A 14,849-nucleotide genomic window follows, 5' to 3' on the forward strand; every position below is an offset into this window, starting at 1 on the left:
TAAATCCTGATGTACTTGTTACATCATAAGAAGGATGGTATCTACGCTAATATTAGTCTCTCTGTTTATCCTCCCGAGGTTTACCGCAGTCCGCCGGATCCAGGCCATATCCTGAGGGTTGTTCCATAAAACAAGATTAGAATACAAGCCAGGCTTATTTTGGTTAGTCAGACTTATTTTCGGTGGATTCTGTTTCATAAAGCAAACTTAAAATAGTTCAAACTCAGTTACCCTGGCAACTTATGCTGGGAAACTAGCCTGGTCCAGGGCAGGCTAACTGTCAGGCTAAGCCTCAGCTGTTACACAGATCCTCTAACACTGACCAACAAGAACACAATGATATTACCACTGACACACTCTCATACCATTATTGGACTTTATTAACCACTATTAGTCCAAAAATAAATACACAGTATACAGAAAATCAACTTAAATAAGGCTACAATGATAAATTAGACAATATAGACCTATATATATATATATAGTACCAGTCAAAAGTTTGGAAACATTACTATTTTTAATGTTTTTGAAAGAAGTCTCTTATGCTCATCAAGCCTGCAGTTAAAAAAAACAAAACAACAAAAAAAAACAGTAATATTATGAAATATTATTACAATTTAAAATAATGGTTCTCTTTTTTAATATATTTTAAAATGTAATTTATTTTTGTGATGCAAAGCTGAATTTTCATCAGCTAGTACTCCAGTCTTTGGTGTCTTATGATCCTTCAGAAATCATTCTAATATGATGATTTGATACTCAGTTATTATCAATGATGGAAACAGTTGTGCTGTTTAATATTTTTTTTTGGAATACTTTTTTCAGGATTCATTGATGAGTAAAACGTTAACAGCATTTATTCATAAAAACAGCATTTATTCAAAATAAAAACATTTCTAACAATATAAATCGTTACCATCACCTTTTATCAATTTAACACATCCTTGTTGAATTAAAGTACTAATTTCTTTTAAAAAAAAGTGTTATTGTTCCCAAACTTTTGAACGGTAGTGTATATTGTTACAAAAGATTTCTATTCTAAATAAATACAGTTCTTTTTAACTTTTTATTCATCAAATAATCCTGAAAAAAGTATCTCAGGTTATAAAAAAAATATTAAGCAGCACAACTGTTTCCAACATTGATCATAAATCAGCATATTAGAATGATTTCTGAAGGATCATAAGACACCAAAGACTGGAGTACTTGCTGATGAAAATTCAGCTTTGCATCACAAAAATAAATTACATTTTAAAGTATATTAAAAAAGAGAACCATTATTTTAAATTGTAATAATATTTCATAATATTACTGTTTTTTTTGTTTGTTTGTTTGTTTTAACTGCAGGCTTGATGAGCATAAGAGACTTCTTTCAAAAACATTAAAAATAGTAATGTTTCCAAACTTTTGACTGGCAATATATATATATATATATATATATATATATATACATACTGTATTTATAGATATAGATATATAGATAAATACAATATATATACTACAGGTTTTCTTTTTTTACAGGCTGAATGTTTTGTGCCCAAGATTTAATTTGATTGTTTTAAAGATTTATGAATACATTTCTCTCTGGTTTTGTTTGCCAGCTGTAGTACATGTTTATGATTATTAGAAGAACATTAGAACACAATCTAAAAAAAAGCTTTTTAAGAAGTTAAAATCACAAAATTAAAAATAAATAATTACAAAAGCACAGTATAAATTTTAACTGGTAAGATGAATCTGAGCTTAGTAACTGACAGTATATTAACCTACATTTGATTTACCCCATTACAATAGTCCCTTTACAGTTATTGCTATCATAAAAATACACTTGTTGGTTTAAAATTCTAAATAAGGCACATCTAATGTCCAACTAACAAATATTTGAGCATATATTTATTATGTACTTTATTATGTCTTTCAATTCAAACACATTTAACACAATTATACAAATGGACAGTTCCTTTAAAGACATCATATTTCCCCCCAATGAATATTCCTTATTTTTCCTTCTACTTTTTTTCTTTTGTGATAATACCCACCAACACATACATATGATTTAAGGGGGAAAAGACAAAAAACAATAAATAAATATTAATAAAAATGTAACATTCACGTATTTATATCAAACTCTTATAATGACACATAATTCCTAATAGTTATTCAAGTAATATTATTTAAATGGAATTATTTGATGGAATATAAGAGTTGCACATATCTTTTCAAAATGTATACATTTGCTCTTAATTTCATGTTATCCTCTCCATAGTGACTTCACTCATTTAAAACTGGGGATTCTTGCTTTCTCCAAAAAATAATTGCATTAAAAGCTGTAATTCTCAGCATTCTAAATAAGTATACATCATCTTTATTAAGTAGCATAGGTCCTATACCCAAAACTATATTTTGTATCTTTATATATTTAGTTTCTTAAAAAAAAAACTTCCCTGAATTAGGCTACTTCTGTTCGCTAGCACTGCAACTTATCCAAAATCCTAAAGATAAATTATTATAATTAGAAGATATTTCTGGTGTTATAAAATATCGCATATTAATTTTCCAAGCAAAATGTATATTTTAGTCAGATTTTATTTAATATTTATTTATACTATGTTTATTTAATTATTGCGCTGCTATTTGGCGCGCATGCGCGCAGCAGCATTCAGTATGAAGATTAGCAGTAAAATGGATACATTTGCATGACTTTATAACATTTACAGATGGAGAAGCTCTTCTCCCAGCTCTTTTCAGGTCATTGACCAGCTCCTCCCGTGTAGTTCTGGGCTGATTTCTCACCTTTCTTAGGATCATTGAGACCCCACGAGGTGAGATCTTGCATGGAGCCCCAGTCCGAGGGAGATTGACAGTCATGTTTAGCTTCTTCCATTTTCTAATGATTGCTCCAACAGTGGACCTTTTTTCACCAAGCTGCTTGGCAGTTTCCCCGTAGCCCTTTCCAGCCTTGTGGAGGTGTACAATTTTGTCTCTAGTGTCTTTGGACAGCTCTTTGGTCTTGGCCATGTTAGTAGTTGGATTCTTACTGATTGTATGGGGTGGACAGGTGTCTTTATGCAGCTAACGACCTCAAACAGGTGCATCTAATTTAGGATAATAAATGGAGTGGAGGTGGACATTTTAAAGGCAGACTAACAGGTCTTTGAGGGTCAGAATTCTAGCTGATAGACAGGTGTTCAAATACTTATTTGCAGCTGTATCATACAAATAAATAGTTAAAAAATCATACATCGTGATTTCTGGATTTTTTTTTTTTAGATTATGTCTCTCACAGTGGACATGCACCTACGATGACAATTTCAGACCCCTCCATGATTTTTAAGTGGGAGAACTTTCAAAATAGCAGGGTGTTCAAATACTTATTTTCCTCACTGTATATTCAAACGTGCATACCTATAGACTAAACACGTAATGTGCATTTGCACGCCATCAGCGTTTTTGAGGTATGCGCAGAGATGACCTTTTTTTCTAAATTTTTTTAAGGCTTACATCTTTGTTCTAATGCAAGAACGCAAACCCTGAAATAGATTCAGTGTCGTGTTAGGGGCCCCTAAGTTAATAACTAATGATCTTTGCAACGGAAGTGAATCAATCTATCAAAACTAACTTTAGCTGGACAACAATAACTTTATTCTAGAGCTGCTGTAAAGCCAAAACAATCTATGTTACTGTAATTTATTATTATGACTGTAAAGCTGCTTTGAAACGATCTATATTGTTTAAAGCGCTATATAAATTAAGGTGACTTGACTTGACTTGAAAAAAGGTTTACCTTTAAACCAACTATATAGACTAAGAGGTATTTGCGCTTCAGAAGAGGAATTTGATGAACAATCCAAAATTCTTGGCAATTGCTTTAACTCAAGAGGATACCCTCAAACTTAGTTTAAATCAGCGTTTGATAAAGTAAAAAAAAAGAAAGAAAAGAATTCAATTATTGAATAACGATCAAAGAAAAAAAAACCATTCTCAGTAAATTACATTTTTACTTACACGAAACAAAGTTACCAGATTAAATCTATGGTCAACAAATATTGGTTTATTCTAGCGTCAGATTCTTCATTAAAAGACACTTAAACATCCTCCAATGTTCACCTATAAGAGATCTCAAAACTTGGCGAACATGCTAGTCAGATCAGATGTCATACATGACAAAAAACATACATTCAAGGTTGTTTTCGGAATTCCACATCATGCTCTTCTATTTTACAATGTAAAAATGTTATGTGTTCTTCCACAAAAAGAATATACCACATTAAATCCTGCATAACATGTTAGAGTAAAAATGTAATCTACCTACACCAATGTCCATTGATATATGTTGGAAAGACATTTATAGATTTTTTATTTTATTTTATATATATATATATATATATATATATATATATATATATATATATATATATATATATGCCATCTTTTCCTGATGTGTAATTGTTCCCAACATTTTTAATCATTATTTACTGTTCCAGACGGACTGGAGTCTGTGGACTAATTATTTGATTGTTTAACTATGATCACAATCACCTGAAGACCTGCTGCGTTCTTTCTATATAGTTGAGAATAAGTGAAATTGTCACACTGATGAAGGCAAAGACCTGAAACGTTTGTATAATCTTTATCTCTTGTTTGTAATAAAGTATTTTTAGAGTGCAGACATATTTTGCATTTTTGTACTGTTATATTTGTAGCAAATTAGCTTAAGGGAAATATGAATAATTAATCATAACTCATAATTATTTTTTTAATATTTGGAACAGTTAATAGAATTAACTTAATGTAGCAGAATTAACATTACAATCAATTAACATGTTTCTCCAGCAAACACTGAGGTTTAATTGTTTATTAATTCTAAGAAATTATAATTTCCGGGGTATGGGAAATAACTTACCTACTCTACAGTACTACTCAGAACATGTAGGCAAAATCTGCATGATTAGGGACTCCAGTATATGAGCATGAACCACAAACAACTATAAATGTGACATGAACAAGCCTTCATTAACTAGACTAAACACTTAAACTACATACACATAAATACATGCATACAGTTTAGCAATGGAAAGAGAGCTGAAACAGAATACAGGAAAACAAAAGTTGTAGCATCGTTTGAAATTCAGCAGATCAACAGCCTTGAGCAAAGCATCAGTTTTTAGTTCCAACACACCCTTTCTTTAAAAGGGTTTAGGATACTTAATGTATCAAACAATAAGTTTGATACTTGCGTGTCTCGCCCATTTTGTTGAGGCTCCAGTTGATCTTTGCTGATGTTGTCTTGATGAGAGAGAACCAGTGGGAGTCAGAGGATCTTTGGTGAATGGAAAGACAATGACACAGCCTGGCACAAACTTAGGGGTCCTTAAAAGACTTCTAGCTCAGATAATCTTCACATCAGGATTTCTCAGAAAACGGAAAAACAGGCGTGATCTTGTGATCAGTGATTTTTAAAGTGTGAAGATGTCACACCCTCAGGATTTGAGAGTGCCAATAAGTTGTTCCCTTTGGAGGGAAATTTTACAATCCTTTGTGCTCTAGCAGGGCAATTGAATATGTAATTTGATTGGGTGTTTAAGAAAAGAACCTTCAAGATTCTTATAATACTAATGCATCACAGAGTTAGCAAAATGTAATGTAAATTAACAAATGGGGAACGAAGATTGTAGCTCATAGAGACCAAACATGCTAAACGTGATTTTGGTTTACCATCGTATGCAAATCTGAAACATTAATCCAAAAGAGTTTAAAAGAGAGTTTAAATACATAGGTCAAACCCCATAAAAGGAAAATCATGAAATGGGAAAATTAGATACATGTTTATACATGTTTCAAGTGGTTATATATAGAATATATAGGATTAAAAGGGTTTATTTGTCCTTTCAACAAGAATTAAGTGAGTCACAACTCTCTGCAAATTCCTTTTGGTCATAAACCTTATCAGTCTTCATGTGTCCTGTAACCAGAGACCTGGTTCTGCCTGTGTGTTAGCTTAATTTAGGATGATAGTTGCAGTTTTTGGGGGATAGGTCAGAGACCTTTGTCGGGAGAGTGAGTTTGCTGGATTATTCGTTCAATATAATGAATAATTTGTGTGATATTAATTTTTAATTTTGTCTGATTAGTCCAGATGCTACATATTTACTTATCATTCTCTGTTTCAGGCCTTCCAGCGTTTGACAGACTACACCCTACTGCCCACAGCCTGCAGTGAAGCCTCCAAACTCGGGGGAGCACTGTCCTCCCACTGCCTTCTCATTAACAAGAAATCCAACTATTAAGGCACTCTAGTACAATCTCTGCATAATCAGATTCTCGTTTACTTTGTTTACATCTTTTCTTATGCAGTCAGTTAAAGGAATAGTTCACTTAAAAAATTTAAATTCTGTCATCATTTACTCACCCTCAAGTTGTTTCAAACCTGTATGAATTTCTTTCGTCTGCTGAACACACAGATATTTTGAAGAATGTCGGTAACCAGACAGTTGATGGACCCCATTGACTTCCATAATAGGAAAAAAATACTATGGAAGTTAATGGGATCCATCAACTGTTTGGATACCGACATTCTTCAAAATATCTTCTTTTGTGTTCAGCAGAAGAAAGAAATTCCTACAGGTTTGAAACAACTTGAGGGTGAGTAAATGATGACAGTATTTTCATTAAGTGAACTATTCCTTTAAGTGTGTGGTTTCAGGCAGATATGTTTTATAGCCCAGTTAGAACTGGTTTGCTGTAGTCTGCAACTATCCAGTTGTTCTCATAGTTAAGGATGAATATGTAAAATTAACATGTCTAATCTGCTTAGATCCTTAGAAAGGACACACATTATGAGATTATTATAATAAATGGCGCTGAAATAAACAACAGATGAACTGGTCACTCACAATGGAACTGAGCAGTTAAAGTGATAGTTCACATTTTTAAAAAAAAAAGTTATTTCATTATTTACTCACCCTCATGTTGTTCTAAACCTGTATGTTTTTTTGTTTTCGTTTTTTGTACTAATTCAGGGGTTCTTAATTCCGACCCTTAAGGTTCACTTTCCTGCACAATTTAGTTCCAACCTTGATCAAACTCACCAGCCTGTAACTCTGTAGTATGTAGTCTCGAAGCTTCCTCACTCATCGTTCTTCACGGTACAATTCAAGAATTGAGATGTCCTTCAAGATGGCTTTCTTTGATCAGTTACCGGGTTACAGGCTGGAGGAGTGAGGAAGCATCAATTTGAGTATTGAGAAGCACCACGTAATTAACTTTTTCAAGGGCCCATACCAGGAAGGTAGTTGAACAAACTCAGAGTTACAGGATTCATTTCAATTTGACAAAACCAAACCAGTCCAATCAGGCTTTGTTGGTACCATGACACTGACCATCAACTTTCTGTCAACTCAAGCCTTTGATCCTGACTTGATGAATAACTGTGGTCACACATGAAAGTGTGACATCAGTAGCGAACAGCCAATCACGTGACGTAAAAACAAACTGTTTCACTTCTCTCTTCTGCCAAAGATTAAGAGATTGAAAAATATAACCACAATTACACTGTGTAATTGTGGTTATATTTGTTTCTATTTTTCGCTACTGATGTCACACTTTTATGTGTGACCACAGTTATTCATAATAATGTAATTTACACAGCAAGTAAAGTTGTCCATAAAAGAGGACAACTGAAAGAAAACATCTTGCTATATCAGTGCAAGTGAAAGGTTTGAAGTTCATATACACTGTAAACCTGAATAAGTTTCTATCTTTTAGCTCAAGTCTTTTGCCATTTTAATAAAGACAGCAAGTTGACATTAGTCAATTTTGCTGGTAGAAAGCATTTTGATTAACCAGCTCACAGATGACAGCCCTGTTTCTTAAAATTAATGATTAAATTCAGCATGCAGTTTAAATAATTCAGTTGTTTTCTAAGGCCTATTCTTTCACATTCAAAAATGAGATCTATTTGCTTTAAAGGACTGTACTTATTTTATCCATTGATGGTATTCCCTGTTGATGAAACCCTGTTAACTATTTTGTAGTTATTATTTCCAGAATACAACAGAGTTTCTTTGACTGTTAATTAATAAATAAATGTAATCTCTGGTTGTTTCTCAAAAGTCGTTGTCTTCCGACCAAAGCTGAAGGCATTTCAAGACATTTGTTGCTTCCCCCATACATCTAGATAAAAATACTGCCACGTATTGACCAATTATATATATAAAAAAATCCACTCGAATAATACATTTAATTACATCAAATTGATTGGTTAAAAGACTCAATGAAAGACTTTAAACGACTTAAAAGACTTTTTTTTCTGGTTAACGTGTGACTATAAAATAGATAAAACTGTAAAAGTTTGTGCCTTTCATGGTCAAGATTTGTTGGTATGGAAGCATATTTACAAGCATAATTTTTTCCGCAGATAATTGTCACTTTTTTTTTTTTTTAGCATGATAAAGGAATGGTTTTGGGTTTGTCAGGTGTTCAATTGACATGGATCCCATGATTTAAGGATTTCTTAAATTTTTCTGACCCCCCTGCAAATTTGTGCCATTCATTCTGGTGTTGTTTCTCTGTGTACAGGTGTAATCTATTTTCCTGACTTACTTTTACCCAATCAATACTGTGAGTTGTAATATTTTTACAAGTTAAAATTATAACAAAGCTGTTTTGAAAAGAGATGGCCACCAAACCATACACTATTACTGGACCAAGTATGTTGGTGATCTTAATTGGGAGAATATTTTGTTGTAATATCCTAGGGAAGAACGGGGATGGTTGTAACAATGTTTGTTTGAGCATCAGAGTAATTTGTGATAGATCTCTCAAACTTTAATACACGGTAGCTACATTTGTGTACTACAAATAAAACTCACTTGGATGTGTCCTATACAATCACAGATTATGTGAGTTAATGTCAAATTCAAAGATTTCCGTTGTTACAAGCTACCCCACAACTAGGGTAGGGTGTAACACTAGCCTGGATAGATGTAACAATGCGGTGATTTGCTGAAATAAGATGAACACTATCTAATTTATGCAATAACTTTATTGAAGAACAAAGAAAAATCACTTTTGAATAAAGTTAATTTAAAGTGACAAAAAGTGACTTTTAGGACTTTAAATTTAGCACAAAACAACTGCCTTGAGTGTTTTGCAGCATCACATAATAAAAAAAATAAAATAAAAAAAAGTGTTCAATTGAGGCAAATGTTTTTATCTGATAAGAGACTTGCACATAAACTACGATGAAAACATATTTACCACATGAATCCTTAACAGGATGTGATTAATAACTGGACTGGATTGGAATCATCATAAGGTGTTGGTTGTAACATTTTTAATGAACTATTACAACTATTCCCAACCCAAACAGCCAAAACATAGCTAACTCTTTTTGCATGTATGCAAAGCATCAAATTAAACTAGAAAAACAGCTACTTTAGGTTATACACGTCAAATAATTGTATCTATAATGAAATGGATGCTAAGCAAAATATAATCCTGACGATTTACTTCTCTTCCTGAAAAGGTTTTTTTTTTTGTGTGTGTGTGTGCATAAAATCTTCAATATTGCTCACAGTCACTTCTCCTGTGAGCTCAAAAAGGTGATGGGAGTGTATGATATTGATGACATCACCATAGCTCTGTTCTAACTAGTTAAACTGACAGTGCTACAACACTCCCTGCTCTCCCCCTTTATATTTGTTACAAATAAGATGATAGAAATTTCTTTCAAGATAATACTTTGTCATGTTAAATACTTTCTCTGTATATTTAAGGACACTGATGTGAGCTGCTCTTTTTGTTTTTTTTCCCACTGGAAACTGTGCCCCATCTGTTGTTGGCATTGTAGCTATGTGAAAAAGCTGTAGGATATGCATGTTTATAGTTGACAAATTCATTCAGATTTTTTAGATATATATATATTATACTTTTAAGGTATGATAACATTAAAAATGAGCCATATTTACTTCATCTTACAATTCTATCAGTTAAATTTCACAAACACAGATGTAACTGTATGGTGAACGTGATTTCACCAAGTACCACATGTTCCTGGATCAACATCTTTGTTGATCCTGGAACAACTTTCCAATCAACCAATCAGATTTGAGGGACAAGTTTAGGCTTAGAACCAGGGTGAGGTGCCTTCAACATCAGTGTTATTCACCTATCATTTCCCTCTGATTGTAGGGAAAAGTTATGGGTAGGGTTATGTTTAGGGCTAAGGATAGGGTAAGGACAAAATTTTGGGACAGGAATGTTATTCCAGGATCAACAAAATATGTTGATCCAGGATCATGTCTTACTTGGCAAAATCACGGTGACCGTAACTGTACTATTAAAAAGCTATAAAGTATAAACTCTTCTACAGGTCTTTTTGTAAAAAGGCATGTTTATTTGTGGACTGACTCAAATATTTTTTATTATTACTACTATTTTTCATTTTGACCCCCTTGACTCTACTATTGTTCGAAGAAAAAAGAAAAAAAAAAAAAACCTTTGCAGACCGAACGGTGTATGATATCAAAGTACCACGAGAGTGATTCGAAAGCATTTGAAGCCCCCTGCCCTCTAATCGCTCTCGCGGTACTTTGATGCCATACACCGATCGGTCTGCGCAAAGCTGCGTGAAGTCAAACAAACCCATCGTTTTGACATTCATATTTAGTTTGAATGCAGTCACGAGAACGAAGCATCTAACGGTATGTACCAGCCGCATTCCCAATGAAGGCAGTGCCTACTAAAAAATTGGATGAGAAATAATTGTACAAAAAATAAAATTAAGTAAATATTAAGAAATATTAGACTGAACAGTGTATAGACACTTTTTAAAGTGACACTATCCAAAAGCAGTTAAGGTTTCAGCAGGAGGCAGCATCTCCTGAGTTTATAGAGCCCCAAAAGCCCAAAGTATTTTTAAAGTATTGTTGGACAGCTATAAAGTAAAACAGTGGAACACATAGAAAATGCTAACATTTTCTATCAGTAACAAAACCCTTCATATACAATTTATTCAATTACACATGTTTTGGAAAAAAGTAAGCTACACACACGTGAATAATGTGGACTTCTCGGATTTTTTTTGGTCATTGTATTTACTGACCAGAAAACTAGACTACATGATATAAATTTGTATATTTAATCTGCTTTTTATTTTCAGACAGATGTTTAAATTGTTTTTGTTTTTTTCAGGCAGATCATTTTAAATGTGACTAAAACCTTATTATTGTGGCCTTGAATAATACAAAAAGAAAAAAACTTCATTACCTTATGATTAGCCTGTCTGATGTATCAAAGTAAACAAGTACTAAAAAAAAAAAAAATTCTGTTCACATAAAATACACAAAATCTGAAAATGTTATGGTGTGCATTAAGAAAACATGCTTAAACTTAAGTTTATATATTTGGTTTTATTATCACATTACGTTCACTTAATGTAATCCAAGATTTCTTTTTAATCATGTTTTTTTTGTTTTACCTGGAAAATGTGTCAATGTTAAATGGAAACAAAAATATATACATATAAACATCTGTCAAACACTATGGTAGTGTTGTCACGATACCAAAATTATTGTTTCGATACCGATACCAAGTCAAGTATTGCGATTTCGATACTTTTTCGATACTTTTCCTGAAAAGGGAGAAACACTCTCAAATATCATTGCTGTGCTTTATTTTAAAACCGGGACAACAATCTAATCATATAACACACTGATAAATGAACATATGAACAGCAGATATATTAAACATTTTAACAAAATATGAAATATTTTATAAATTTAGCAGCATTATCTTATTTATCATAAGAAACATAAGAGCTTTATCTTGATTCTGAACTTTGAATAAAGATATGAACAGCGATTATATTAAACAATGTTTAATATTGGTAACATATGATAAGCCTCATTGGTGATATATTTGACATGTGGGGAGAGAGTTGTGGAAGGCCTATACTTCATGTTAAACATAAATATATAGCAGCAAAGACAACGTCGGCAGTGTTGACGGCAAAATAGGCTACAGAATAATTCGTTCTGTATTGAGAGGTGCAATATTTGAAAATCGATCATATTTTTTTTAATTACATTTATTGTATTTATGTCAAAACTTTCAAACATCAAAATGTCATTCATTAATATGTATTCGTGTCAAAATTACATAGAAACATGAACATCTTTTCCTATTCTGTTTTGCTAGGAAACGCTTCCAACACGCGTGCGTGTCGCGTGAAAAATAGGCGTCGGTTCTATTCTAGCATGCACGCGTTTTCCGCGCGTCTCGAGCTGCGCCCAGACGCGTGTGTCACGCAGCAGGCAGTTAACATGGGAGCAGAAATAAAAACGGACACGCCACGCAGCCAGTGTGTCGCCGGCCTTACAAATCTGGAACGCGGTCATTCTTAGAAGTATCGATACTAATAAATTAAGGAATCGTGACGTTTTTAATTTCCGGTTTATTTTTGAAGTATCTGTGCACCGTGCAACAGAGCAAGGTAGGCAACGTACTTCCATATGTCACTCCTCGCGTCATCTTTTTCTACGAGTCGTGGACCACTTGTGCTCGCCTGCTCGCACATGCAGTCATCTCGCTGTAGTGTTTTGTCACATGGCACTGACAGCGGCAGGTTCTTTGCTGCGTGCGTCAGGAAAAAAACACAGACGTCCATAGGGAGGCGTTTTTTTTTTTTTTAAGTATCGATACTGATAAATTTAGGTATCGTGACGTTTTTAATTTCCGAGTATCGCGATACTTTTGAAGTATCGGTACACCGTGCAACACTACACTATGGTTTTAAAATTATAGCCGTTTTACCTTTTCAGTTATACTATTACTTATTTCTGAATGTTCTGATCCAATCTAACTTCTGGGGCCCGTTCTTCGTACGTTGCTTAAAACATCCGAGATCAAATGAGACATCCAAGATATATCATCGTGCTAATCATGATCTGGCTAATTAGGTTCTTCGAACATACCTGCCGGATATGATTAGTTTTGCTGGATTGAGTTATCTGAGATAATTGCGCGTTCATGAGCTGGTTTAAAAGGGGATATGTATCGATAGTAGAAACATTGATCAGCAACGCTGCTATTGGCTGATCAGCATGGCCAAAGAGCGCGCACAGTTTTTCTCCTCAGCAGAGCAAGAACTAATAGTCGAAGTTTATTTGGAATTTTAATGTTTAATCAAAACGCCAGGGAACACCTCAAAGTCTGCAAAAGCCAGGAGAGAGGGCTGGTAAAAAGTAGCAGACAATTTAAATCCGTTAGAAGTGGCCATGTTAGATGTTTTTATCACTTATTAGCCTATATATTTGTATTTTAATAATTGTATAATTACTTTGTTCATTGTAATGTCAGAGTCACCACACTAGAACATGGGAACAAATAAAAGTGAATACAAAAATATTCTACATTATGGTAATTTTTAGTTATATTATAGTCTCTTTTATAAAAGGCACTGTTAAATAAATGGTTGTCTTTTTATAAAAGCAACCAAGAAAAAGGCAGAGGAAAAAAAAGAAAAGATCTTAGTAGCCTACACTGTAAAATAATTTTGCTGCATTAAATTAAGGCCGTATAGTCATTTCAACTGTTAAATCTTGAGTAACGATGAATTGCTTTGACTTGTGAAAGTGAAAACTGATAACTGATAAACTTGTTAATGTAAAAATATTTTGCCATGAGTTATTGATCACATTTTTTCCGAGTGTAGTTCATTGTAATGACATTGTGTTTTCCTCTTTTGTGCACTTTTACATAATACACCAACACTTGTATCTGTTCCCAAGAAAGTGGTGGCTGAAATATGTGCAGTAAGTGGACATTTTCTAACTTTCCAAAGGAAAGTATAAGACTTTGCAATGTCCATTTGTTTCCATTGCACTGGACAGTGAATAAACCCTCTCAGATAACTGTCATATAGAGGAACTAGCCTACCTGCAAGTGCATAAATAACTTTACTTAATTTATACTTGTATGCTTTATGGCTGCAATATAAGTTGCAGGATTCCACATCTACAGAAAGGCCTACAGAAGAGTCTGCACAGACAGAGGAGACACAGCTTTTCCTTTTTATTTGTTGCATGTGTCTAATATCTCTTGTTGCAGGCACTTGACCACTGGCTTTTCTTTACTGGCTTGGCTTTTCGAACCAGGAAGTAAATTGTTAAAAGCGCTATATAAATGAAGATGACTTGACTTTACAAAGAACAATTGAAATAAAACAAGGAACTAAGCATATTTGTCTTTTATTAAACATTTAATGAAAAGTGTTTTTTTTTTGGCAATGTTGTGTAATATGGCACATGCAACAATGTCACAGGCCTTGTCAGGTGTGCAACCCTCAGACTTTTCAGACACTGAAATCTTCCCTTTAGTTAGCCAAAGTTCATTTCATTGTGTGCCCTTGTCCTGGCTAGAGCTGCATTGTAACTGGTTTGGGTCAGGGAATGGGGTCATAAAACGCCTGTCTGCAGGCAGGAACATGTCATAATCTCCTATGAAAAAATGCAGTTCTGTTAGGATCAGCATAAGTGTATGTAATACAGTGAGCTTGATATTTAATTGTGGAACTTTCCTTAGCACTTTCAAATAATGTGCATAAATGTGAATCTCTGAAAATTCTTAAGTCATGCACAGATCCTGGCCATTTTGCTTTCACTTTTGTGATATGGAAGATTTTAGTCAACTGCCTTTTTTTATTTGATATATTACTAATCTGGAATATTAAGAATCACAATAGTAACTGGGCTGCACATTTACATTGTGAACCCCCTTTCTGTTCACATAATCCCCTTCATTGAGGCCTTGATGGCAGTCTATGTTCTAGCCTAGTCTACCAATCACGT

The 14,849-nt window shown here is 33.5% G+C and overlaps 1 protein-coding gene across 5 annotated transcripts in view; it reads left to right on the forward strand.

Moving 5' to 3' along the window:
• Positions 1-7,120, forward strand: part of ddah2 (DDAH family member 2, ADMA-independent) — a 29,917-nt gene extending 22,797 nt beyond the window's left edge. For all 5 annotated transcript variants that reach the window (XM_079878810.1, XM_079878813.1, XM_079878812.1 and 2 more), the window contains exon 6: positions 6,171-7,120. In XM_079878810.1, the coding sequence (XP_079734936.1) occupies positions 6,171-6,287 (117 nt within the window). In that variant the 3' untranslated portion in view covers positions 6,288-7,120. The remainder of the gene's footprint in view (positions 1-6,170) is intronic.
• The last annotated feature ends 7,729 nt before the right edge of the window (positions 7,121-14,849 follow it).

This window comes from Squalius cephalus (genome assembly GCF_949319135.1).
Source record: "Squalius cephalus genome assembly, chromosome: 8".
In the NCBI taxonomy this organism is placed as follows: Eukaryota; Metazoa; Chordata; class Actinopteri; order Cypriniformes; family Leuciscidae; genus Squalius; species Squalius cephalus.